Source organism: Corvus hawaiiensis, chromosome 2 (assembly GCF_020740725.1).
Source record: "Corvus hawaiiensis isolate bCorHaw1 chromosome 2, bCorHaw1.pri.cur, whole genome shotgun sequence".
Taxonomy (NCBI): domain Eukaryota; kingdom Metazoa; phylum Chordata; class Aves; order Passeriformes; family Corvidae; genus Corvus; species Corvus hawaiiensis.
In genome coordinates, this window is record NC_063214.1 from 19,923,315 (window position 1) to 19,947,514 (window position 24,200).

At 62.5% G+C, this 24,200-nt stretch overlaps 4 protein-coding genes across 6 annotated transcripts; 1 reads left to right on the plus strand and 3 right to left on the minus strand.

The window, feature by feature from the left end:
* Positions 1 to 255: 255 nt before the first annotated feature.
* INPPL1 (inositol polyphosphate phosphatase like 1) lies at positions 256 to 16,339 on the minus strand. Its single transcript, XM_048293974.1, is given in 28 exon segments — positions 256 to 2,425; positions 2,892 to 3,091; positions 3,093 to 3,825; positions 3,897 to 4,046; positions 4,427 to 4,511; positions 4,582 to 4,737; positions 4,830 to 4,917; positions 5,015 to 5,103; positions 5,216 to 5,329; positions 5,442 to 5,531; positions 5,625 to 5,706; positions 5,788 to 5,876; positions 5,960 to 6,059; positions 6,135 to 6,273; positions 6,365 to 6,461; positions 7,014 to 7,131; positions 7,493 to 7,689; positions 7,768 to 7,870; positions 8,122 to 8,228; positions 8,440 to 8,590; positions 8,776 to 8,874; positions 9,209 to 9,298; positions 9,506 to 9,596; positions 9,671 to 9,808; positions 9,896 to 10,016; positions 10,101 to 10,251; positions 10,934 to 10,997; positions 16,138 to 16,339. Coding segments are annotated over 28 exon segments (3,924 nt in total). The 5' UTR covers positions 16,329 to 16,339; the 3' UTR covers positions 256 to 2,334.
* A 1,185-nt stretch (positions 16,340 to 17,524) lies between these two features.
* Positions 17,525 to 20,183, minus strand: LOC125321978 (folate receptor alpha-like). Of its 3 annotated transcripts, XM_048295471.1 has the most exons (6): positions 20,113 to 20,177; positions 19,243 to 19,362; positions 18,919 to 19,105; positions 18,514 to 18,702; positions 18,304 to 18,439; positions 17,525 to 17,938 (listed from the first exon to the last, which is right to left on the minus strand). In XM_048295471.1, the coding sequence occupies exons 2-6, from the start codon at positions 19,287 to 19,289 to the stop codon at positions 17,664 to 17,666; spliced, it is 834 nt and encodes a 277-aa protein (XP_048151428.1). In that variant the 5' UTR covers positions 19,290 to 19,362; positions 20,113 to 20,177; the 3' UTR covers positions 17,525 to 17,663. The 3 variants fall into 3 exon arrangements, with proteins under 3 accessions (XP_048151428.1, XP_048151429.1, XP_048151427.1); XM_048295472.1 differs by having other exon boundaries at positions 18,919 to 19,072; positions 19,243 to 20,183; XM_048295470.1 differs by having other exon boundaries at positions 19,243 to 20,183.
* Positions 20,184 to 20,303: 120 nt separating this feature from the next.
* ANAPC15 (anaphase promoting complex subunit 15) lies at positions 20,304 to 22,186 on the plus strand. Its single transcript, XM_048295475.1, has 4 exons — positions 20,304 to 20,498; positions 21,513 to 21,572; positions 21,653 to 21,790; positions 21,926 to 22,186. Exons 1-4 carry the CDS (start codon positions 20,379 to 20,381, stop codon positions 21,971 to 21,973), a joined length of 366 nt encoding a protein of 121 aa, XP_048151432.1. The 5' UTR covers positions 20,304 to 20,378; the 3' UTR covers positions 21,974 to 22,186.
* TOMT (transmembrane O-methyltransferase) lies at positions 22,186 to 23,997 on the minus strand. Its single transcript, XM_048295473.1, has 3 exons — positions 23,654 to 23,997; positions 23,018 to 23,214; positions 22,186 to 22,792 (listed from the first exon to the last, which is right to left on the minus strand). The coding sequence occupies exons 1-3, from the start codon at positions 23,913 to 23,915 to the stop codon at positions 22,472 to 22,474; spliced, it is 780 nt and encodes a 259-aa protein (XP_048151430.1). The 5' UTR covers positions 23,916 to 23,997; the 3' UTR covers positions 22,186 to 22,471.
* Positions 23,998 to 24,200: the final 203 nt, after the last annotated feature.

The following is a 24,200-nucleotide window of genomic DNA, read 5'->3' on the forward strand; positions in this document are numbered from 1 at the left end:
GGTGATAATGAACAAGGTCTTGGGGGCATTGGGATGGGGACAAGAAGCATGCGAGGCTATTGGGGGAGCAGTCTGAGGTACACAAGGTGGGCAAGGAGACAAAAGGACCTGGTCCCCACCTTGCTGGGACCAGTACAGCCAGCTTGGGAGGGTCACAGATCATGCTGGGACGCAGTTCTTCACCCTGGTTCCCCATCTTGCCCCCCTCCCCAGACCCTTCCCCGCCTCCCCACACTGAGAGCTCCATCACACCCATTGCAAGAAACATGACAAAAATCACTCCAGATTTACCAAACACTGGGCACAACAAGATGGGGGTTTAGTGGGGGAAGTTCACACCGAACACCCCAGTTACAAACAGAGGGGGGACGTTGGGGGATGCCAAGGGGGCCTGGCCCATCCTTCATCTCAGCCGGAGTGGGGGGATGTGGGGTGTGGGGTAGCATCCCCCCCATCCCCCCTGGGGACAGGGAGAGCCTGGGGGGGGCATCCCAGTGGGGAAGGCACGGTGGGAGGACCCCTGTCCTGGGGACCCCCACCCTGGGGGCCCTCCCAGAAGGACACTTGGCAAGGCTGGGGGCTGAGCACCCACAAGGGGACCCGGCTGCCAGCCCTGCTGCCCCCAAGGGCAACACAAACCCCGGGGGGATGGACCCAGCAAGTACCTAATGGGCAAACTGGGTGGGAGTGGGGGTATGCCCCGGAGGCACTGGTGGTGTGGGGTGGGCTCTGGGGGAAGGCACTGATCTGGCTCTGCTCTGGCAGGATTCCTGGGCTGGGGATGGGACTCCCAGCACAGGGACAGGCACTCCCAGAGTGGGGATGGGGACCCCACCACACAGGAATGGGACCCCTGTGGTGGGGACAGGGACCCCGGGGGTGGGGACAACACCCACCCAGGTGGGGACGGAATCCCCAGTATGGGGAAGATAGGAGCCCTGGGGACAGAACCTCTGGGTGGGATGGACCCTCAGGGTGGTGATGGGACCCCTGGGGATGGGAGCAGCACCCCCAAGGTGGGGACAGGACCCTCAGGGATGTGGGACAGGCACCCCTAGGGCAGGTCCCATCCCCATGGTGGGGATGGGACTCCCAGGACTGGCGACAGGGACCCCTGTGGTGGGGACAGGGACACCTGGGCTGGAGATGGAACCCCTGGAGGTAGGGGCAGGGACCTATGGGGTGAGGACAGGAACTCCCAGGGATGGGGACAGCACATCCAGGGTAGGGATGGGGATCATCAGGGTGAGGGTAGAACTCCTGATGTGCAAAGAGAATGTGCAGGGTGGAGACAGGATCCTACAGAATTGGGACAGGGACCTACAGCAGGGGGATGGGACCCCCAGGGATGGTGACAGGCACCCCCTGGTGCCACCTTCCAGGGTGGGAGTGAGACATCCACGTTGGGAACAGGGACCCTCGGGGGGATAGGTGCCCTGGGGTGGGGACAGGGATGCCCAGGGTGGAGACAGGAACCCTCACAGTGGGGATGGGACGTTCAGGGTGGGAACAAGATCCTTAGAGGTGGGGATGGGGACCCTGAGCTCTGACTAGTGTTGTCCATGGGGGCAGGCTGAGCTATCCCATCCCATCCCATCCCATCCCATCCCATCCCATCCCATCCCATCCCATCCCAGGCATCATGAAGGCACTTGGGTTGAGACACGACTTTGCTCAGAGCCTCCTCCTTCTAGCTGTGAGGGGCCATGGGGGGAGCCAGGATCCCAGGGTTACCCTCAAACACCCCCTCCCCTATCCCTTCTCCCAATAAATAAAAAATAACTTAAATATGAGGGCACCCGGTAGGAACCCTCATGTGAAATTATCTGACCAGGACCCACCACCCTGCTGTCCCCCCATGCCCCCTTCCCACGCCATTACCCCACATCCAGGGTGGGGGGTGGGCTGTGGAGGTCCGGGGGCTTCCACTGGCTGCTGGTGATGGTGGGATGAATGTATGCAGGATGTCGGACTGTGGGATGAAGGATCCTCAGCTGCAGGATGCACGGCTGCAGGATCTGGGATGCATATCCATGGGGCCCAGGATATGTGGCCGCAGGATACTGGGCTGCGGACACATGGCCACAGGATCTGAGGGATCTGGGATGCACAGCCGCAGGATCCGGGATGCACGGCTGCAGGATGCTGGGCCACAGGGTCCGGGATATGTGGCAGCAGGATGCAGAATGCACAGCCACGGGATCCAGGATGTGCATCTGTGGGACACAAGATGCTGGGCCGCAGGACACAGGACTGCAAGGTCTGGGATGCATGGCTGCAGGGTTTGGGATGCTGGGCCATGGGATGCACGGGATGCTGGACGTGCGGTGGCAGCTACTTGCGGAGCTGGAGGCTCTCCAGAAGGACGCGCTTGTGGCCAGGCTCCAGCACTCCAGCCTCCTCCAGGTCCTCCTCTGTGATGTCACTGGGAATGAGACACAAATGTGGGGCTCACTGCCCCCGAGGGGCACCCCAGCCTCGGGTGGGGTCCCCACCTGGGGGTGTTAGAGCCCCCACTTGGGTTGCTGGGTGCCCCCTCAGGCTCCATCCTGTCCCTGCTGTGGCGTTTTGTGACCCTCAGGGGGCAGTGGGGATCCCCAGAGACAAAGGGCACCTTGGGGCAGCTGGGACCCCTGAGAGCAATAGGGCCCCCCTCAGGGCAGCACAGAACCTTTGGGGGCAGTTGGGACCTCCAGGGGAAGCAGGGACCCTCAGCGGGTAGTGGGGAACCCCCAGAGACAGTGAGGACCATCAAGGGCAGCACCCCCACGGACCTCCCCAGAACCCAGGCATCACTGACACCCTGGGGAAGACACAGACCCGCTAGGTCGGCCAGGCTGGTGGTGGGAGTGGGTGGGGGTCCCTCCCCACCGTTTTGGGGGGCTGCTCACCTGAGGAACTCCAGGTCATCCCAGCCATTGCGCACCAGCCCCTCCTCGTACCGCTCCAGCCCCAGCGCCCGCAGCCACTCACCCACACCGGGGACGGCGCCCACACCACGGCCCAGCGCCTGCACCCCAACAGCCTCAGCACCATGGGGCCCCCAAAAGGGAGCCCCAGCTGAGGTGCTGAGGACCCCTGCCCACCCTGTTATCACCCACCTCCTCAGCAAGGTCCTCCTGGATGCTCTCCTGGATGGAGTGGGGAGGGAAGGCAAGGGGGCGGCCATAGTCGGGGTGCAGGCAACGGGGAGGCAGCCCCCCCTTGGCCAGCAGTGGCGGTGGGGGGACCACTCTCCCCTTCCCACCCCCGTAGTCCACCTCACTCAGCGTCTTGGCCATCTGCAGCACGGAGCAGGAACGGTCATCCAGCAGCCCTCCTGGCAGCCCCCCGGGAGTGGGCAGGCCCCCAACTGCAGGCAGCCCCCCGGTAACAGGCGTCCCACCAGCCCCCTCCATCCCAAATCCAGCCCTGGCGGCTGGGGGTGGCCGGGGGTGCAGCTTGGGTAGGGGAGCCTCTCCAAAGGCAGGAGGGTGGGATTTGGGGTCCTCACACCCAGTGGACACTGGCAGCTCCTTGGGGATGCCAAAGAAGGTGTTTGGGGGGAGCTCCAGCTCCCGCGGCAGTGGCGGCGGGGGAAAATCCGGCGGCGGCAGGTTGAGGGTGCCAAGGTCCTCTTCCTCATCACTCTCGCCACCCCGGCTTGCCGAGGGGCACCGGCAGCGCTCCGGCACTGCCAGCTGCACCTTGGCCTTGGGGGGCTTGCCAGGGTCCCCCGGCACCAGCAGCTGGTGGGGGACGCCCTCCAGCACGTAGTATGCTGGGTTGTTGAAGCTGTTCTTCAGGGGACCCCCTGACAGCTCTGGCACTGCCTCCGCCTTGGACCTGCGGGCACAGGGGTGAGCATGGCACCCCCAGACCGCTCCCCCTCCCTAGCCCGGCCCATACTCCCTCACCGGCTTGGGGTAGCCTCATCCCTGGGGGGGCCACGGTGTGCGGCAAGGGGCCGCGGTGCTGCTGCAGTGCTGCTCTTCTCAGGCTCCTCTGGGAGCTTTGCCAGAGTGGTGGTGGGGGGCTCAGCACTGGTGGGCTTCCGCCCTGCAGACCTGGCAACAGGAGGTGCTGGGTGGCCCATGGGGCTTGAACCTCCGCAATGGGTTCAGACCCCGAGGACACCCAGGACAAGATTCAGACCCCGTGGAATGAGTCTCAGCAGCCCAAGTCAGGGCTCAGATGCCCAGGATGGGGCTCAGCCCTTCAGCACAGGGTTCAGTCACCAAAACACAGCCAGCGCCACATTCGGAGGCTGAGAGCCCCATCCGTGCCCTGTATGGCACAGAAGTGACACCTGGACTGTCCCCAGTCACATCCCACACACCAACCCAGAGGAATGCTCTGAGCAGTACCTGTGCTCAGGTGAATCCCTGAGACCTCCTGGCCCACAGGAACCGGTGCCCCCCACCCTGCCGAGCCCTGTCCCCCATACTTGGCATAGTCCTGGGTGGCCCTGGCACCTGGCGGCACCTTCCCTTTGCTGGCTGTCGTCTCATCCTTATCGACGCTGATCCACTCTGCCAGGGGACAGGGGCTCAGCAGTGGAGTCCTGTCCCCACCATCCCCCCTAGGGTGAGGGGTCCTCACCATAGAGCCTCTCGCGGGTGCCCAGGCGCTCCGTGGGCACCCGGACCTTCATGGAGCCACGGATGTTGCCTGTCTCCTCACCGCGGTGGGACAGGTAGGTGAGGAACTGCTGCGCTGTGCTGCCAATCATCGACTTCAGGGCAATGACGCACTCCCCTGGGGGTGACAGTGGGGGAAGTTGGGGGTCTGCACCCCACAGACCCCCTGGTGATGGGGCAATGCTAGGGGGTGCTGGAGTGGACACTCACCGTAGGACTCGTAACCGTCAAGGGATTTGACAGTGAGCAGGAGGTGCTGGTCCTGCAGGTACTCAATCTCGGAGAGGATGGGCTTCAGCTGTGGCCAAGGGGATGGGGTGCTGGCACTGAGTGGGGGTCTCCCTGCCTGCAGCTTTCCCCAGCACCCACCCTGTCAGCCCCCAGCCCCTCCTCACCGTGGGCAGCTGCCGGGAAGACCACTGCACCTTGAGGAAGTTGATGTTGTCACTGCTCTGGCTGTCGTTCTCGAAGCTCTTCTTGAACTCTGTGGTGGTAGAGGGAGATGGCATCACCACATCAGCCTCCCAGGACCCCATGAGCTTCCTGGGACCCCTCTCAAGCCCTTTGGGACCTCCCACTGCTATCCCAGCCCTCACCTTCCAGGCAAGTAGAATAGAACTCGATGAAAAACTTGGTACGACTGGATGTCTTCACAATGGCCTCTATGCTCTCAAACTCGATGTATGCCTGCTCTGAGGACTTGGAAAGCCCTCCATGGAGAAGCAAGGCATTGGAATCCCCCTGGGACCTCCCCACTTAGAGGGAGAGGTTGGACCATGGAGGGGTGGGGGGACAGCAAAGTATCTCCATGGGCATAGGCACCTTTCTTGGAAACGAACTGGGATGTCACTCCCACTTCAAAGGAGCCAAAGACGGGCGAGTGGTCACTGGTGACAATGTCATCTGTGCACCCTGCAGCCAGTGCAGATGGGGAAGCAGTCAGGATGGAAGGGGGACTGTCCCCAGAACAGGGAGGAGGGTGCTGGGGGTGGTAACGCTGCTCACCGTAAGCATTGCAGTTGACGTGAGTCTCAGGGTAAGACTTCCAGAGGATGCGGTCGCACCAGGACGGCACGTTGGTACGCACCTGGCGGGGGGGGGGGGAGCGGGTGGGGGTTCAGATTGGGGTGTCCTCCACTCCCCCGACCCCCCCTGCCCCAGCACCTACCCCCGTGGGCTTCTGCTTGTGCCAGACATAGGTGTCCCGGGAGCCTCGCTCATAGCGGTATGTTGGGGGGAAGGTGATCTCCTCCTCACCTGCAGGGACAGCAGTGGGTCAGGACAGTCCCAACAGCAGGGGCTGCACCCCCAGACCGTCTTGGAGCCCCCCTAGTCCTCACCGAAGCGCAGGAACACTTTGTGCTTCTCCTTCTCCAGGTTGAGCTGGTCCACCTTCAGCAGCGGCTCCAGCTCCTTGCGGCTGATGTAGTTGAGGATCTCCTGCAGGAACAGAGGGGCTGGCACTGGGCTGGGAAGGAGACCCTGACACCCCCACCCCCACCCCCTTTCCCAGACCTGGATGTCCATGTCTAGGCGGTAATTGAGGTCCCCGAACCAGAAGAGGTGGGTGAAGCGAAGGGAGATGTCAAAGGAGCTCAGCTGCTTATCCCCCAGTGAGAGCAGGCGCAGGATGTCCAGGTAGTTCTGGTTCCTCCTGAAGCACAGGACACAGGGATAGCGTATCACAGACATGGGGACAGGGGCAACAGCCCTCTCCTGGCCCAGCCCAGGGTGGGGGTGCTCACCGTGCAGTCTTCTCATTGCCGGAGGTCAGGTGGCAGTTGACAAAGCCAAAGGAGGTGCCATTGAACATGAAGGAGACACCCACAGCGCCTTTGTTTCCTGTGAGGAAATGGGGACATGGGATGGGATCAGGCAACCCCTGATCCTCCCTCAGGGATGGGCACCCAGCCGGCTCCAGGTCACGGTGATGGGGCACAGTCCCCACCTGGCCAGCCAGCACGAGCACGTGCAGCCTGGCACACACCCAGAGCCTTCCTCACGAAACACAGCCCCCCAGAGTCCCCCTCGTGTCAAGCACACTCATGCACAGCCTCCTCATGCAACACAAACGTTCCCAGAGCCTTCCCTGTGCGCTGCACATAAAGCCCTCCTCGTGAGACACACACACAAACCCCTCCTCATGCAACACACGTGCTCTAGGACCCCTCCCTGCGCATCAACAAGACCCCTCCTTGTGCAACACACACACTGGGACCCCTCCCCATGCAATGCCCACATACCAGGACTCCTCATCATGCAAGGTACACATGCTGAGACTCCTCCTCATGCAACACATGCAACAACAGAACCCCCCCACGAGGCAGATACCCCAGGACCCCCCCAGTGCAGTGCACACTCCCTGTGTCCCTCTAGGCCCTGCTGTGCCCCTACCCAAGGTGTTGGCGATCCCTGTCTTGACGCTGGAGGTGCTGACGTGGCTGATGCGGTTCTCATGCTCTGGCTTCACCAGCACCACCACCTTGATGTTCCACAGGGACTGCATGGCCACCTGTGGGTGCCAGCACCCTCAGCCCCCTGCCAGCATGTGCTGGGGCCTCTGGTGCATCCACAGTGGATGCTCATTACTGCTTCATCCCAGCCTCTCCCACCAAAGGCTGTTCCCCAGGGAATCCCACCACCATCAACCAGTATCCACAGCTACCCAGCACCAGGAGAGCACCCCAAAATACCTGGTGTCAGCAGACCTGGAGCACCCACAGCCACCCAGCACCACGAGAGCACCCCCAAACAGCCAGTGTCACAGAGCCAGAGCACAGCGAACCCCGGGACACTGAGCATCACACACCTCCACCACCCACCAGTGCCTGCACCCACAGCCCCCAGGGTCCCCTGGACCCCCTGGTTCTTACCGGGCGGTATTCAACCTCTGTGAAGTCCTTGAGGACAGTGCGCAGAAAGTCCACCCACTCCTTGTCCCCCAGGGAATTCTCCTGGGTGCCGAAGACGTAGATGTCATGCGGTATGGCCATCGTCACCTCATCCAGGGTCTTGCCCAACCCCTTGGAGGTGATCCACGAAGTGATGTTCTTCGGGGGGGGAACGCTGCCTGCAGGGGGTACAGCACAGTTAGGGGGGACCCCAGGGCCTTGACACCCCACTGTGGGCCGCCCCCGACCCCGCTCACCCATGTTCCAGGTGCCAATGAAGACAGAGATCATGTCAGGCTCATCCTGGTGAGAATGCTTGTTCTTCATCAGCTGCAGGAGCTGGCAAAAGGCCTCGCGCTTCTGCAGGAGGGGGCAGTGAGGGGGGGCAGAGGGGCTACCCACAACCCTCTCCAGCCCCCCTGCTTTGGCTCAGCCAAACTTGGCATCTTCAGGGCATGGAGGATTGCCTCAGGGACATCACCCAGCCAGCAGGCACCAGTACCCAGCGCCTGTCCCCAAGCCTTACCAGGGCCCAGGGGTTAGATGCTGCCCCACCCCATCCCCACAAGGGACCCCTTGTGCGCTGCCACCCCCAGCTGAGCATTACCCACCCGGGCACTGACAAAAACGAAGTCTTTCCGTTGCGTTTTATCCTTTTCCTTCTCAAAAACGATGCCCAGTTTGTTCTGCACCCGCTGCGACTTGATCAGCTGCCGGACTGGCAAGGAGTGGCAAGAACTGGGAGGGTGCTGGGGGCCAGCTGGGTGCTGCAACCCCCCCAGTCCATGCTTTGGGGGACCCCCAGGATGGGAACACCCCCGGCATGAGGAAATCCCCCAGATTCCAGCCCACCGAGCCCCACAGGGATGCTCCCCAGCACAAAGGCAGTTCCACGCGTGCTGGGGCCCCCCAGATGCCTCCCCACTCACTCTTGTCATGGGTGAAGGTGTTCCAGTCCTCCTGGGAGTCCTTCTGCTTCTTCAGCACCACTAGCTTCCCCCCCTCCACATCCACGCTCAGCGTGTACTTCTGTGACTTCCCAATCTTGGTCAGGTCTCCCAGGGTGATATCCAGCTTCACCTGCCAGGGGACACTGGGATGAGGGAGGACACAGGGCAGACCCCAGCACCCAATCTGGCATCTGACCTCCCCCAGAGACACCTAGGAGTCTGTGCCCTCAGTGTCACACCAGAGGCACTCAGCTGATGCCGAAATCCCCTCAAAACTCCAAAACTGGGCAGGGCAGAGGGTAGGGTAGGGCTCACCTCAAATGTCTGCACTGGGATGCTCTTGGCCTTGCGGGACAGGGGCTGGGGGTTGGTGGCGGGGGTGGCCGAGCTCATCTCCTGCAGGGCTTTCAGTGCCTGCCAGAGCCCCCAGCAGGGTCAGCCAAGAGTTCACCAGTCCCCCCAGCTCCACCAACCCCTCCAGTCCCACCAATGTTCCAAGCCCCGCCAGCCCTCACAGTCCACAGGGCACCAATGGTGCTCTACCAGCACCAGCTCCACTGGCCCTCCCCAGTCCCTCTGGTGCCTCAATCCCACAAGCCCATCTCCAGACCCCCAGCTCCACCAGCCTAGCAATCCCTGTCAGCTGCCCCAGTCCCACCAGTGCCCTCAGCCCCACAGCCCCTCCAGTTCATCCAGACCCCTCAGGACACCCTCATCAGGCCATCCACTCCTGCATCCCCAGCCTCACCTTCTTCTCGATGGAGGACAGGAAATCTTTCAGCACAGAGAGTTTCAGCACCAGGCTCTCCAGCTCCTGCTCTCCGCTCTGCCCTGCTGTCTGGAACCCCCAGCAGGTCACCCCAGCACTGGGATGTGAACCCCACACCACCACAGATCCTCCCTCCCCACCCCAAGCAGCAGGGTCCCTGGGATGGGGTAGGATGCTGGGTATTTCTCCACAGGCTTTCCCACCACCCATGGTGGGGTCTGTGGGTGCAGACCATGGTGGGGGGTTGCCACTGCTGTGTCCCCATATTGCCCTCACCTGCTGCAGGATCTTGGAGACCATGGGGGAGCTCTGCTGGTCAAACACCTTGGAGAGGATCTCCAGCCCTGCCAACACCTTGTCCACCTCACTGGAGGGGCAAGAGGAGCCAGCTCAGTGGGTGGCACAGCTGTCCCTCCATCTGCCCCAGCGTCCAGCACCCACCTGTGCAGCCGTTTGCAGGAGGTGACGAGGGTTTTGTTGAGGTGGGGGAGGCTGTTAGCCCCTCCCTTCACCGCCTCCAGGTCCAGGGTGTAGCTGCCCTTCAGGTACTCATGGGAGATGCTGCTGAGCCCATTGGTGCTACAGACAAAGCACTCAGGGGGTAAGAGCCAGCAGGGAGGAGCAGGGGACAGACAGGGCACAGGCAGGAGACAGACAGACCCTCACCTCTCCACTGGCCCCTCCGGCACAGATGGTCCCAGGCCAGTGGGGCTGAGCCCCACCGAGCTGCCAGAGAAACTGGTGGAGCCGGAGCGCGGTGGCAACGGCGGCTTCTCATCCTCTCCATCTGCAACGGGGCAATAAGGGGCCAGTCACCACCACCCCAGGGGCCTCAGGACCCTATTCACCCGCCCATGTCACCCTGCCATACCCGAGTAGTCCCTGTCCTCCGCGGTCTCCTTCTCTTTCTCCCTCTCGACAGGGAAGAGCAGGGTGCAGACCAGCCCCTGGTTGGGCTGCAGGTACAGGGCAATCAGCTCGCTGAGCGTCTTGAAGCGCCGGACCTGCACCCCCTGTGACGTCTGCGGGGACGTGGAGACACCGGGGCCATCAGTGCCTGCAGCCAGCATCACTGGACCCCCCAGGTGGAGACACCACCAAGCAGGGAACCCACCACCCAGGGATGCCACCATGCAGGGACCCCCAGGCAGGGATAACACCTTGCAAGGATCCCCTCATGCAGAGCTGCCACCATGCAGGGATGTTCCCATGAAGAGACGCCCACACAGGGACCCCCTCATGCAGAGACTCCCATGAAGATATCCTCCCACACAGAGATGCCACCGTGCAGGAACCCCTCCATGCAGGGGCCCCCATGCAGGATGGGGGGCTGACCCCACAGCCTCCCGGTGGAGAGCAGGCCCTGGTGCAATGGAGCCTGCAGGGCTGGTAGGTGGGCTGGCAGGGTGCAGGCAGCAGCCATCCCTTGGCCTCCTCCCTCCCAGGAGCAGCTTTTCCTGCCCGCCTGGCCAGCACAAAGAGGGTTCTGTTGCTCTAAAAATACCCGGTGCCACAGCCAGCCAAGACGAGCACAGCCAAGCCATCCGGCACAGTCGGGCACGCATGTGGCACTGGGCCAGGGCTGAGCCCAGCACAGCCAGAGAGACAGGCAAACTCACGGCATGAGGTCAACACTGAGCACTGCTGAGCTGGAGACCCCCACTGCCCGTGAGCCACAGGGTGTCCCATGCCTGCGCTGCCCACCTGCACAGCCAGGAAGTCCTCCTCGTCCGGCAGGATGCGGTAGGTGTGGACGTGTTTCTGGAACCTGTGGCAGCAGGGAGGGCATCAGGGTGCTGGGGGTTGGGTGGCATCCCCCCACCTGCCTGCATGGCCTCCACCAGCCCCAAAGGGATGCCCAGTACTTGTCCAGCCAGACCCCTACTTCACCAGCACTCACAATGAGGAGCTCCAATACCGCTATCCCCCATGGCATGCAAGGAGCTGACAGGGAAACCCATGGAAAACCCACGGGAAAATGCTTGCAGGATGGGTACTGGGAGTCCTGGATAGGTGCTGAGAGTCCCAGAGGGACTCCCCCACTTGCTCTGACCCCACCATTGCTGCCCTGGCCACACTGCCTGTCTGCGCCAGAGGCACTGTCCCCAGCTCACAGCACAGGCAGGAGCTGGCAGGCGCAGTGTGAGGAGCCAATTCAGTTTTAGTTATGCCTCAACAATGGCTGTCGGAGGCATGTGGAGGAGAGGCGCACATGTGCCACGTGCAGGAGGCAGCTAGAAGCAGCCTTGGTCTCTGGGAGGACTTCGCCTGGCAACACCTCCCATGAGGCAGGCAGCAGGAGATACTGTGGAGGGGCTTCTCCAATCAGGTCACGAAAAGGTCTCTGCCAACAGACGGCAAAGAAAGGTTGGTTCCCTGTCCTCGGGTGGACTTTGGGAAGGGCCAGAGGAGTATAAAAACCAACTGCGTCACAGCTCGCTGGGTCTTGCTCCTGCTCGCTGCTCCCGCTCACTCCCTCCTTTGCCATGGCCTCCGCCTGCCTGCTGGCTCTCCTGCCCTCGCTGGCTCGCTCCCACACCTGTCCTGCCTTCCTGTGTGCCTGACCGCCGCCTTGCCACTTCGCCCCGCGTCCTTGCCTGGGCTGCCTGCTTCCAACCCTGCCGCGCCGATCACTGCCCGCCCTGCCGCCCCGATCCAGCCGGTCGCCATGACCCTGCCCGGGGTCCTGCTCCTCCCGTCCCCAGTGCCCACTCACCGCGTGTCCGGCGCCGTCGCCGCGGGAGCCGCGCCCCGCCGGGAGCCGCGCAGGCCCGCTAAGAGCCAGCCCGGCCACCGGCAGGCAGCGTGCACACCCCCCGCCGCCTGGACACCGACAGCACTGCCCTGCCTCGCTGGGGGTAACACCCTCTTTTCCTCTCTGTCCTCTCTCTCTCTCTCTCTCTCCTCTCCCCTATTCCTTTTCCATTTTCCTTTCTTCTTTTCTGTCTGTTCTAGCCCTCTTTTGTTTGGGCAACTCCTTTTCCTTCTCCTTTTTGTTACCAATAAACGGTTTTTCAGATACAACGTTTGCTTCATTTGGCTTAATTTCATCCCGACCATCCATTTTTAAAAGAAGTCTCCGCAGTTCCCCACAGTGGAACGTGACACACAGGCAGGAGCTGGCAGGAGCAGGCAGGACCTGGCAGCCAGGACGCCAGGAAACAATTTATTTTCCAGTGGAAGCTGACAGGAACCAGGGACGTGATCCCGGGGCAGGGGTGACGGGCAGCGCTAAGAGATGGGGTGACAACATCAGGGGCTGCAAGAAGCAGGATTGGGACCCGTCCCCATCTCAGGGACTCCAGGAGACAGGGAGCCTCGGCACTGCCAGACCTCCCCACTCCAGTGCTGTCAGCAGGGACGGTGGCTTCTCAGCTGGCCTGTGGCCACAGAGGTCACCATGAGCATCGAGGTGGCTGTCACCACACCAGAGCCACTGGTCCACTCGGCTGCTGTGCCCCCTGGCCCGGTGGCACCTTGACACAGGGCTGGAGGACTGGGACAAGGCAGCATCCGTCCCCCCATGCTGTGCCTGGACAGGGTGCCATGCCCCTACATCCTACCCCACAGTGTCAGGTCCCCTGGTGTCACCCCACAGTTCTGGTTACCCTGCCACCACCCAACAGCACCAGGTCCCCTGGTGCTACCACACCCCCTGCAGTGCCAGGTACCCCATTTTTCCTCCCTCCTCTGCAGGTATGACCCACCCCAGCACTGTTGGGGTCTTCCCAGGTGCCCCACGCCCAGTCAGAGGTCACTGGGGGGTGGGACCACAGGGAACCCTCCAAGCGGTAGGGTAGCTGAATGGGAATCCACTATGGGGGGCCTGTATGGAAAACCCCGCTGGGCTGGGTAAGGGCATCAGGAGCTCCCAGCTCAAAGGAGTCTGTGGGAGAATCCCAGCTGGTAGGATGGGGGGGCACAAAGAGACAGCTCCAAATGAAGGTAGCATAAGGGGTCTCTGTGGGAAGTCCTAATGTTCCATAGCAGGAACACCAGTGGAGGTGCGATGGGGGGTGCAAGAGGAACCCCAGCACAGCACCAGTATGTAGAACTCCAAATTGGAGGGGGAAGGAGCAGGACCCCTAGAAGGAACCTCAGCTGTGGGGGAGGACAAGGGTTTCCCTATGGATAACCAACAGGGGGCTGGAGGGACACCCAGCACAGGGCCCCCCTGGCTGCCTAGTCCCGCACCATTGGTGGCTGCTATTTTGGTGAGCCATGACGGGGGGGCCAGAAAGCACCGGGCTTGGACACAAAGAGCCTTTATGCGGGAGCAACGGGACTCCCCTGTCAGCTCTGACGCACAGCCAGCACCCTGCCACAGCACAGCAGGCACCCCCATGTCCCCAGTGCCCTGTGGCGCACAGAGGGGCACCTACCACCCTACTCCACCAAGAGGGAGGTGTGGGCACTGTGCCGAGGGGGACACCATATGCCCACTGGCAGCACCCTGGCACTGGTGTCCCCATGAACTGGCAGTGAGCCACGATGAAGGCTCCAGCCCCCATGCTCCTGTGGGACACCACACCAGAACTGTCCCCGCTGGCACTGCTCACCAACCGGCAATGTCAGCATGCCCTGTGGTGCCACTGCCACAGCACTGTGGGTTCCAGTGATGCCCCAATATGCCACAGTGAGGCCACAAGTGAGACACCCCGGTATGCCACGGTGAGACACCCCAGTGTGCCATGGTGAGGGCACAGTGAGATGGCCTGGTTTGCCACATCCAGCCCGGTGAGGCCATGATGCACCGGCGGGAGGGTTAAAGGAAGCCGACGCTGCCGGGATCCCGCTGCAGTTCCCTTTCCTCCTCCTGACCCTGCAGCTATTTTTAGGGCTCCAGCAATAGCCGGGGCCAATGGCCCCACAGCCCTGTCCACCCACTCACTGGCAATGGGGGTGCCTGGTGCCTGGTGAGATCACACTACCAGGGACTCCCAATAGTCCTTATTGGAGTGCAGCCTCTCAACTTGACATCCCCATGACGGGTTTTGCCATGCTGCGTGGTCCCATCCCACAGCCCAGCCATGTGGCATCCATGGCCTCCTCGCCAGGCAGTGATCCCGTGGGGGATCAATGAGAGACACCCCTTACCCAGGCACCTGCACCACCATGCTCTCTGCAGCCCCCTGTCACCCACACTGGTGCCACAATGACCTCCTGCCCCATGGCACCATCAGGTGCCAGAATCGCGTGCTCTCCCAGTGCTGTGCCCGGTGCTGCTCGCCAGCCCAGCTTTGTGGTGGGGAGCCAGTGCCCAGAGCCATGCTGGGCCCACGTGGCTGGGAAACTGTATTTGCCACTGTCCACGGACAAGAACAACCATGCCACCATGCAGACTGAATGCCTGACACCTGCATGTGGCACCAGCACACAGCAACCCCAGGCCAGGGCAGGCCAGCTCACAGTGCACTCCCAGTTCTCCCACAGGCTCTCAGGGCACAGAAAAGCTTTGAGTTGAGGTGCCCTTACCACCACTCCACAACCACATCAAGGTCCAGGTGCTGGCACAGGTAGCCAGCCTCGAGCAAAGCCAGTGGCATGCCCCAGGAGCTCCCCAGGAGCACCCCAGCACATGGAACGTCACCAGCACACCGAGCTGCCAGAGGCCCCAGGTATGGTGGGGTGCTGGGATGCACCACCAGGCAAAGGCACTTCAGGACCCCCAGGGCTGTCAACACTCACACAAGACCTGGCACAAGCTGAGAGCCATGGAGTCCCATGGCAGAACTCAAGGGCACAAAGCTGTTCCCCCTCCCTAAGTTGCGGACCCCCACACATGAGGGCAGGAGCTGGGGCCCCCCAGTGCCATGGGTAGGCTCGGGAACCCCAAGAGTGTGGGGGAGGGGCCAGGCCCCCCATCTCATAGACCCCCATGGTAGCAATGTGGGTGTCACAGCCCCCCTGGAACCAGCCCAGTATCCCCCCAGTGCCCAGAGATCCCCAGCCCCTCCAGCACCCCCCCATCTGTTGGTGTCTGGTCTCCCGGGACACCCAGGCCAGAGTGGGTGCCATTCCCCTGATGCTCTGTGTCCCAGAAGTGCCCAGGTCCCTCTGAACCCCCAGGTCTCCTCACGTCTGTGCCCCGCCAGCACCCACTGACCAGAGCTGCTCCAGTCTCCCTGTACCCAAATTCCTATCAACCGAGTTCTCCAAATTCCTAGCAACCCCCACAGTACTGGTGACCCCCACGGACGCTGCATCACCACAGGTGGGTCCCTGCCTCTGCCTGCTGCCCTCTTGGTGTTGCTACCCCCCCAAAGCTCCCTGCGTGCTCCCCTGGATCCGTTCTAGTGATCCCTACTGCTTCCCCTGCCAGTGCTCCCTTGGAGCCCTCCCTCCCGCCCTCGGCTCCTCTCCCACTGTTCTTCCCGGGCCCCTGCCAGTGCTTCCCTGGACACCCGCCCTGTGTACCCCAGTGCTCCCCTGATTCCCTGAAGTGACCCCCCCATGACGCCCCAGTGCTCCCCTGGTACCTCGCTGGTGCTCCTCCAGATCCTCCCCGTTGTTCGCCCAGGACCCATCCCCGGCTCCCCTCCCGACCCCCTGCTCTCCTCGGACCATCCCCGAGGCCTCTTCGGTGCCCCCCTGAATACTCCACTCCTACGCCCGGATCTCCCCCGGTACCCCCGCCCCGTTTCTCCCGGGAGCCCCCCAAAGCTCCGGCGGTACCTCGCCGGTGCTCCCCCAAACTCCCCCCTGCTGCTCCCCCAGGGTCGCCCCCGGTCCTCCCCCCGACACCCTGCCCATGCCTCCACAGCTCCCCCGGCCCCGAGCCGGTCCCCCCCCGGTGCCCCCCCCCCCCCCTCCAGCCACCCCCGATGGCCGCTCCCGGATCTCCCCCTATGCCCCCCCGGTACCTCGTGGGTGTCACCCCGGCACCCCCCCGCCCGCACCCCACTCACAGCAGGCAGAGCGCGTAGGCCCCCGCCACGCTCTCGCTGTCCCGCACCAGGAAGCTGCCGTCCCGCCCGGCCCGCGCCAGCTGCTCCTCGGCCGCCGCCCGGCTCAGGTCCCGGTGGTACCAGGGGGGCACCGGCACCGGGGCTGCCCCTCCCGCGCCCCCCGCGCCCCCCGCGCCCCCCGCGCCCGCCATGCTCCGCCGCCGGGGCCGCGCCGCGGGGCCGCGCTCTGAGGGGGAGGGGGGACCCGGGAGGCGGGCTCCGGGGCGGGGAAAGGTGGGGGGACGGGGACATCCAGGGGACACGCGGGGGCTTCGGGCGTTGGGGGCACCGGGGGCCCCCAGGGGGCCACCGACCAAGTACCCAGGGGCGCACGGGGAGATCCGGGATGGCCACCGGGGGGGCGGTTGCGGGAGGAGACCCGCGGGGGTCGAAGGGGCACCGGAGGGGACCCGCGGGGGATCCTGGGGGAGCAGCAGGACGGAGCTTGGGGGAGCAGCAGTGAGGTGACGGGGGAGCATTGGTGGGGTCCTGGGGGTCGCACCGCGAGAGGCACCGGGGCAGATCCGGGGCCATGAATAGGGTGTTCAGGGGGGCATCTGGAGGTCCGATCGAGGGGCAGCGGCACCGAGGGGCGGAGAGTACCGGGTAGCGGGCAGCAGTAATGGGGAGGATGGGGAGCACCGGGGGGGACGCACCAGGGAGGGGGGAAGCATTTGGAGAGACAGGGACACCAGGGGAGCAGCGGGGGATTGGGGGCACCCAGGGGCGTACCGAAGGGAGAGGCGGGGGCACCGGCGGTGTGAGGGTAGCAGGGAGCCGGGCACTGGGGAAAGGGGGGCTGCGGTGGGGCAGGCCTGGGGCCGGGCTGGGACCAGGGGCTGAAAAAGTGGGGGGCACGACCGGGTTTCGCCATCAAAACCGGGGACTTCTCCATGGCCCAGGGATCGGGACAGTGCCACCCCACAGCTGGGATCACGGAGCATGTAGGGAAAGAGACCCCTGGGGTGGGCTCCGGACCGGCAGAACTCCCTTGACAGCTATGCTCTCCCCGGGATGTCCTCCCCTTTTTCCCCATAATTTTCCCAGTCCCATCCTGTGCACCAGTGAGGTAATGCCCGGTGTCAGTGATCCCCGGAGCTGTGTCAGGTGCTGGGACACATTCAATGATCCCATCCCCCTGGGCCCCAGTGGCAAGCAGCCCTGTGCCTTCTGCTTTGCCCGACACAGTGGTTTGGGGGAGGCAGTGCCAGGCAGCCAGGTTGGTCGGTACAAATGAATGGGTCTGCTTCATCTCCTCACCAGAAGTAGGATCAGACAATCAGACACTCCCAGGTCCCTCAACTATCCTATTGCCCCCCCAATCCCCAGCCCCACAGCACCCCAACACTAAGCAGGGCAGGAGTGTTTATTCATGAGCCCCATGCCTGTGGGGGACATAGCTTGGGGACATCCCATGGGGAGGCACAGGGCAGCTTGGTGACCCCCCTGACCATCTACTCCCTGCTCCTGCCTGCAGCCCCTCCTGCTCAGAGTGGGGCCAGGAGGATGAGGGGCAGCAGGGCCAGCAGGATGGAAAGCGGGGAGTTTGGGGGAGCATTGCCACGGGCGTAATATTGGGCAACGGCAACATTGGGGTTCCCCTGCGCAGGATCGAACCACATCTGGATGCAGCGACCGCTGCCACGGTGGTGGGATGTGTAGCGGTAGGAGCCAGACCAGATCTGCTCGCAGAGTGCAGCCGCCGTGGGGAACACAAACTTGAACTTCTGACACATGGCACCCTTGGGACACTGGTTGGTGCCTGGGGTGGGGCAGAGGGTGAAGTGGGGGCTTTAGGAAATGGAGGGTGATGCTCCCCTGCGCATGGGGTGCAGATGGGTCCCCACTGGCATTGCTGGGGAAGACAGAGTTGATCTCAAGGTGGCACAGGGTCAATCACCACATCCCACACCCCATGAGGACCCTCACACCCCCTGACCCCCTCACATGCACAGGGGATTCTCACCTGGCTGCCACCCCCACCCCATGGGGACCCTCCACCCACAGACCCACTCACAGCCACCAGGGAAGGTGGACACAACCTCCCCTGCAGCAAGATGGAGGGTGACTGGAGACCCACCAGAGGGTCAAGGCATGATAGGGGAGTGCCCTGAAACCCCCACTCACCTGTAGTCCAGTTCCAGCCCTTGTGCCAGTTGACCTTGCAAGTGACAGCATCCTGGCAATCCTCCCACCACTGCTCGCAGTCCTCCTGGCACAGTGGCACATCCTGGATCCGCTCCTTCCGCCAGCTGTTGTCTGCCTGCAGGGCCCCTAGTTTTCCCCAGTTCACCCCAGGGATCCTGGTAGGTGGGTGAGGGGGGGGTCTGCACCTACCTGGTTGATCCATGGCCCCAGGTTGGGGGAACACTCATAGAGACACGTGTCCTGGATGAAGTGGCGCTTGCACTTCTCTGGCATGGCCCCACAGTGGTCCCAATTGAAGTTGTACAGGTAGGACTGGTCCTGGTGGGCTTCCACACTGGTGTTGGCAGTGCAGCAGGCATTGTCCTTCCAGAGGACACACTGCACCAGGGCAGCCAGGGCTCAGCTGGGACCCATCAGGACCCACCAGGGTTCAGCTGGGACCTGCTGTGGGTCCGTGGAAAGCACCAGTGCCCACAGGTGGGTGACACTGGGTTATGGAATTCATGTCAGGGCACAGAGCCCCCCAGCCTCCATTCTGGTGACCCCACAGCGAGTGACACCAGTGGGTGCTGGCGCAGTGGGTGAGGACCGTACCTGCCCATAGAGCTGCCCTTCAGGGCCAGGCTCTGTTTTATGGTGCTTGGCATCCATGCAGACGTTGAGCAGTGAGTCCTGCGCCACCGCCACTGCTGCGCTGGCAGCTGGCCAGGCCACCAGCACCAGCAGAGCTAACACCGCTGCCATTGCTCTGCCAGGGCGACAGCCGGTCAGGACGGCAGCACTGAGAGACACGGTGACAGCAGGGACAAAGTCCCCCACTGTGCATGTGCGAGTGTGGCAGCACTGGTCACTGCCCAGGACCACTAACAGTGGGGTTAGGGATCTTACCTGGGGGGTGCCAGGGGTCAGGGCTCTTACCTGGTGGGAAGCTGGGCTCCAGGTGCTATGGGACGAGCGCAGCTCATCTCAAAGGTCGTGGCGCAGCACAACCCTTGGCCACTGATCACGGGACGTGGGAACGCGATGGATTGGGCAGCACTGAGGGCACGGAGGAGACAGTGCACCCCGCCCTGGCACCCCGCTGTGTCATGGATTGACACTCGTGCCCATCCTGGCCCCCTCAGCCCGGCATGCAGCTGGGATTCATCCTCCTGGCGCCAGGCTGGGGCCAGCACCAGCCAAAATCCACCTGTGGTTGTTTTTCCTCCCCTCCCGTGGGAGGTGGACTGATTCCCTGACACCAGCACAAGGGGCAGGACCTGGCCCCCCAACACCACAGGGTGCCTGCGAGTGAGCCGGGGGGTAAGAGATGTTGTTGGTGGGGACAGGTACCCCTGTGGGGTCACAGATGGCCAAAGGGTAAAGCCAAGTACCCCTCATTGAATTGCAGATACTCCACGGGATCACAGATGCCCCATGGAGGGGAGAGCAGATACCCTGGGGGAGAGCAGTCACCTGTGGCTCGGGGGGGACAGAAACCCTCCAGTGTCAGACATGCCTTGGGGCGGGGGGCGGGGGGGGGGAGGGGAAGATATCCTGGAACACATGATGGGTGGGCGAGACATGCCCCGGAGGTCACAGATGCCCTGAAGACGGGGGAAGATACCTCCTCACAGGTGACAGATACCCCCACCCATGGACGGCAGTTGCCCCCAAAGGAGCAGATACCCCATGAGGATCACAGATATCTCCCCACTGGGGTCACTGGTACCCGTGGGGGTCACATACCCACCATTAGTCACAGATACCCCAAGGGAGGCACAGGTATTCCGTGGGGATCACAAATACCTCCTCACGGGGGTCCCCGATCCCCCGGGGTTCCCAGATAACTCCGGGGGTGGTCAGTTTCGGACGCACGGGGGGGGGGGAGCCCATCACCTGTCAATCAGAGGTCGCCCCGCCCCCGGGCGGCGCCCCAGACCACGCCCCGCCCGTCCTTCCCCCTGCGGGCCTGGGCCCCCTCCCTCCGCGCATGCTCCGTGCGCTGGAACTGGTTCCGGGTTGGACTCCACTTCCGGCTCGGCGGCCGGCGCCGGCCTGGCGCTGCTCCCACCATGTCCACGCTGTTCCCCTCACTCCTGCCCCGCCTCACCGAGTCCCTCTGGTTCAACCTCGACCGACCGTGCGTTGACGAGACCGAGCTGCAGCAGCAAGAGCAGCAGCACCAGGCCTGGGTGGGCACCGGGGCGGGGGGAGATGTGGGGCCGTGGGTTCGAGTGTCAGGAGGCCGGGAACGGGTTCGGGGCTGGGGAAGCGGCCCTTCCTCCTTCAGCGGGCACGGCCGCGGTGCTCGTTGCAGCCCCGAGGCAGTGCCTGGGGTGGGGGGTCGCGGGGCTCCTCCGGTGCGTCGCTCCCCCCGCGTGTCCATCGACTGTGCCCGTTCTTCAGCGTCCTGTGCCGGTGTTGCCGGCTCGGGCACCGCTGGTCCCGTGTCCGTGATCCGTGTGCCACCCTGGCTCGGTGCGGGCTGTTCCCGGAGCTCCCCGTTTACTGTGTGCGGGTTAATTAACAAGCTGCTGCTGAACTGAGGCTCCTGCACCAGCTGCCAATTAATTAATTAACTAATCTCCCGAGGGAATCGAGGAGCGATTTCTGATCCTGGTAACTGACAAGTGTTTGCGCTATGAGCGTGGTTTGGTGCTGCAGTGCCCCGAGTATGGGGGGGAATATCTATTTGATTAAAGTTTTTAAAAAACCCTCAGTAATTAAGTTTTTATAATTAAATAAAAAAGTTTAAATCAATTAAAACCCCAGCACTTAGAAGAGGTTCCAGGTCCCTCTGGGTGGGAGGTGCTGACGTATTTTAATTGAGCTTTAATTGTCTGCTGTGTTTGTGTTTGTCTGGCTGATGAGGTGCCTCAAATTTGATTCTTTTTTGATAAAGAAATACATAAACTTTGTGTTTGAGCTCCTCACACCACATATGGGGACACCTTGAACCTTCTCAGCCCCAGAGCATCATTGGGACCACCCTGCCTGGTGCCAGGGTGTTCAGGCAGATGTCTGTAGCTGCTCTTCCCTGCCTGGCTGGGGGATGCCAGGGAGACAGCAGGACTCCGTGAGCAGCTGCCAGCTGGAAATAGGCATGGTCAGGAAGCGACACAAGCCAGCAGCTGAGATAGAAGGGCCTGTTTGCCAGGGTATTGTGGAGCTGTCGGGGTGCTCACCCACCTCTCTCCCTTCCCCAGCTCCAGAGCATCGCTGAGAAGGACAACAACTTGGTGCCCATAGGAAAGCCAGCATCCGAGGTGGGTGTGTGGGCTGGGAACTGGGGGGTTGCCACAGGGCTTGAGGGGCAGATGGGATGCTGGAGCTGTTGTGTCCACAGCACTATGATGAGGAGGAGGAGGAGGATGATGAAGATGATGAAGACAGCGAAGAGGACTCAGAAGATGATGAGGACATGCAGGATATGGATGAGATGAATGATTATAATGAGTCTCCTGATGATGGGGAGATCAATGAGGTAAATAGACCCCAAAGTAGGGGATGTGCAGTGTGTGGGACCCTGAGCGTGAGCTCTGGGGGCTGTCTTCGATCCTTCACTCCCTCTGTTGGGTTCTCTCTCTGGTGGGGGATCTCAAACCTCTTTCTTTCCCAGGTGGACATGGAAGGGACAGAGCAGGATCAGGACCAGTGGATGATCTGATTCTGCCACGACCACACCAAACTGGAAGCTGGGGTAGAGCCTTTGCCCACCATGGCTCTGGAGGACAGTTCAGTGAAGCTCCTCCTGCCATAGATGCTGTGTAGGATGGGGGGCTGAGAGGGAAGCCCCCCAGGGGAGCCAGAGGGGAGACTGCCACCTGGCACATTGGAGCTGACACATCTTTTCTAATAAACTCAGTTTTCAAGAAAACAACCCCAAATCTGTGTGAGGCCACCAGGGCAGGCAGGGGGTGCCACCCAGGCAAGTGCAGGGCTGCTCCCCACCATCCACTGGGGTGACTGGCAGACCTTCCTGTGCAGTGCAGGCAGGAGCACTACAGGGAATGAGCCACGTCATTACCACCCACTGCACCCCACCACAGACCACAGCAGCCACCGTGTTTCCTCCAGAGCCCATGTTGAGGCCGAGGCGGGGGGTTGGGGACCTGGTACTCCCGCAGTAACCGTGGCCACTACGAGGCAGGAGCTTGCCGCCTGCTCAGCAGGTACCGGTGTAGCGGAGCTCGGCAATACCATCAGGAATGGCGCGGAAGTACTCCAGGCTGGCGCGGTGCACCTTGCAGTGGTATTTGCCGCAGGTCTTGGCGTACTGCAGGAAGTGGGGTGCCCCAGGGAAGAGGACATTATCAGCAAGGATGGTGGCCCCCTCAGCCAGCAGCTGGTGGCTCTCCAGCAGCCGTAGGTCCCTCAGGTAGCAGCGTTTCCAGTGATCCATGAAGACCAAGTCGGCTTTCATCAGGCCATGCTTCTCCCGCAGGTGGGGTATCACCTCCTCTGAGGGGCCCACGATCAGCTCCACCTGTGCTGCAGCACCCTCAGTCGCTGGGGCAGCGTGTCAGGGTGCCCACCCACCACCCTGCTTCACAGGGTGGTGACGGGTCCACATGGGACAGGACCTTTCTCTTCCCACATATGCTACCCAGCAGGTGCTGCAGTCCCTGCCACAGCAGCAAAGGACCCCCACCCATCTCCTCCCTGGTTTCAGGTGCAGACCTGGGCTTTCTCCCAGTACCCGGGTGCTCACCGTCTGCTCGCTGAAGCCGGCCAGGCGGATGACCTTCTCAGCCACGGCAGCATGTCGGGGGTCCCCCTCGATGGTGTAGAGGCGGGCACCTGGGGGCAGCCCTTGTGCCAGCAGCACGGTGCCATAGCCACAGTACGTGCCCAGCTCCAGCACCCGCAGTGGTGCCCGCTCCAACAGCACCCGCTCCACGATCCGCCCTGACATGGCATGTGCCTCTCAGCACCCACAAACCTGTGCCACCCAAGCCCTGGGCAGGATGAAGGTGCCAAGCAGTTTCCCAGTGCCCAGAGGAATGGAGGAGAGCCATGCCAAAAATGCCACAGCTAGGTCGCTGATGCCATAGCCATACCAACAAAGCCATGGCTGTGCTAGCAGTGCAATGGCCATGTCAAAGGTGCCAGAATCATGCTAATGATATTATGGCTATATGAACAATGCCACTGCCATGCCAATGGTGCCATGACCACACCAACCCTGTAATGGCTATGTCAGTGCTGCCATGCCTGTGCCAGTGGTGCTGTGGCCATGCTGGCAGTGCCACAGCCATGTCATTGGTGCCATGGCCATACTAATGGTTCCATGGCCGTGCCCAGTGTCATGCCCAGTGTGGTGTGGGCAAGCAAGGGTGGCACTCACCTTTTTCAGGCCCCACACAGCTGAGGTGCTCACAGTGGTAGCACCACTGATCGAAGGTCTGGAGGATGTGGTGGGGGTCCCCAGGGATGGCATGGGCCAGCAGGTACTGGAAGGCACGCTGCTCCCGCGAGGTGCCGGTGAGCCGGTCCCGCAGCCAGGCCACCAGCACTGCCCGGTACAGCAGCATCAGGTAGTGCCGGTATCGGATCAGCAGAGTGACAATGAAGGGGAGGAAGGCCAGGGCAATCACCGGAGACACCATCACAAGCGAGTGAGGCTGGTGATTTCAGCACAGTTGCTGAGTTGATTTTGTTAGTTTCCTACTTATCTTGGGAGTTCTGCCAAATGGGAAGTTCAAAGCACCCTTTGTGTCCACTATCAGTAGCATAACCTTGAGCCCAGGCTTTGAAAATCTCCCCTGTGCAGAGATTGTTGAAGCATGTGAGCCCTAAACGATAATGAGGCAAATCTATCCCATCACAGGGGACGCTGTGGTGGGGCATCCTCCCAGAGTGCCAGCCTCACAGCTCCCACTCATGCCACGAGT

Coding starts and splice junctions, on each gene's coding strand:
- LOC125321978 (XM_048295470.1), bottom strand. CDS start 19,289: ATGAGCTGCGCTCGTCCCATAGCACCTGGAGCCCAGCTTCCCACCAG. Junction 18,440..18,513: donor TGGGGCCATGGATCAACCAG/GTAGGTGCAGAC, acceptor GGGGCCCTGCAG/GCAGACAACAGCTGGCGGAA. Junction 17,939..18,303: donor GGGCTGGAACTGGACTACAG/GTGAGTGGGGGT, acceptor GCCCCACCCCAG/GCACCAACCAGTGTCCCAAG.
- TOMT (XM_048295473.1), bottom strand. CDS start 23,915: ATGGTGTCTCCGGTGATTGCCCTGGCCTTCCTCCCCTTCATTGTCACT. Junction 23,215..23,653: donor CTGTGTGGGGCCTGAAAAAG/GTGAGTGCCACC, acceptor ATGCCATGTCAG/GGCGGATCGTGGAGCGGGTG. Junction 22,793..23,017: donor CCGGCTTCAGCGAGCAGACG/GTGAGCACCCGG, acceptor GCTGCAGCACAG/GTGGAGCTGATCGTGGGCCC.
- ANAPC15 (XM_048295475.1), top strand. CDS start 20,379: ATGTCCACGCTGTTCCCCTCACTCCTGCCCCGCCTCACCGAGTCCCTC. Junction 20,499..21,512: donor AGCAGCAGCACCAGGCCTGG/GTGGGCACCGGG, acceptor TCCCTTCCCCAG/CTCCAGAGCATCGCTGAGAA. Junction 21,573..21,652: donor TAGGAAAGCCAGCATCCGAG/GTGGGTGTGTGG, acceptor TTGTGTCCACAG/CACTATGATGAGGAGGAGGA.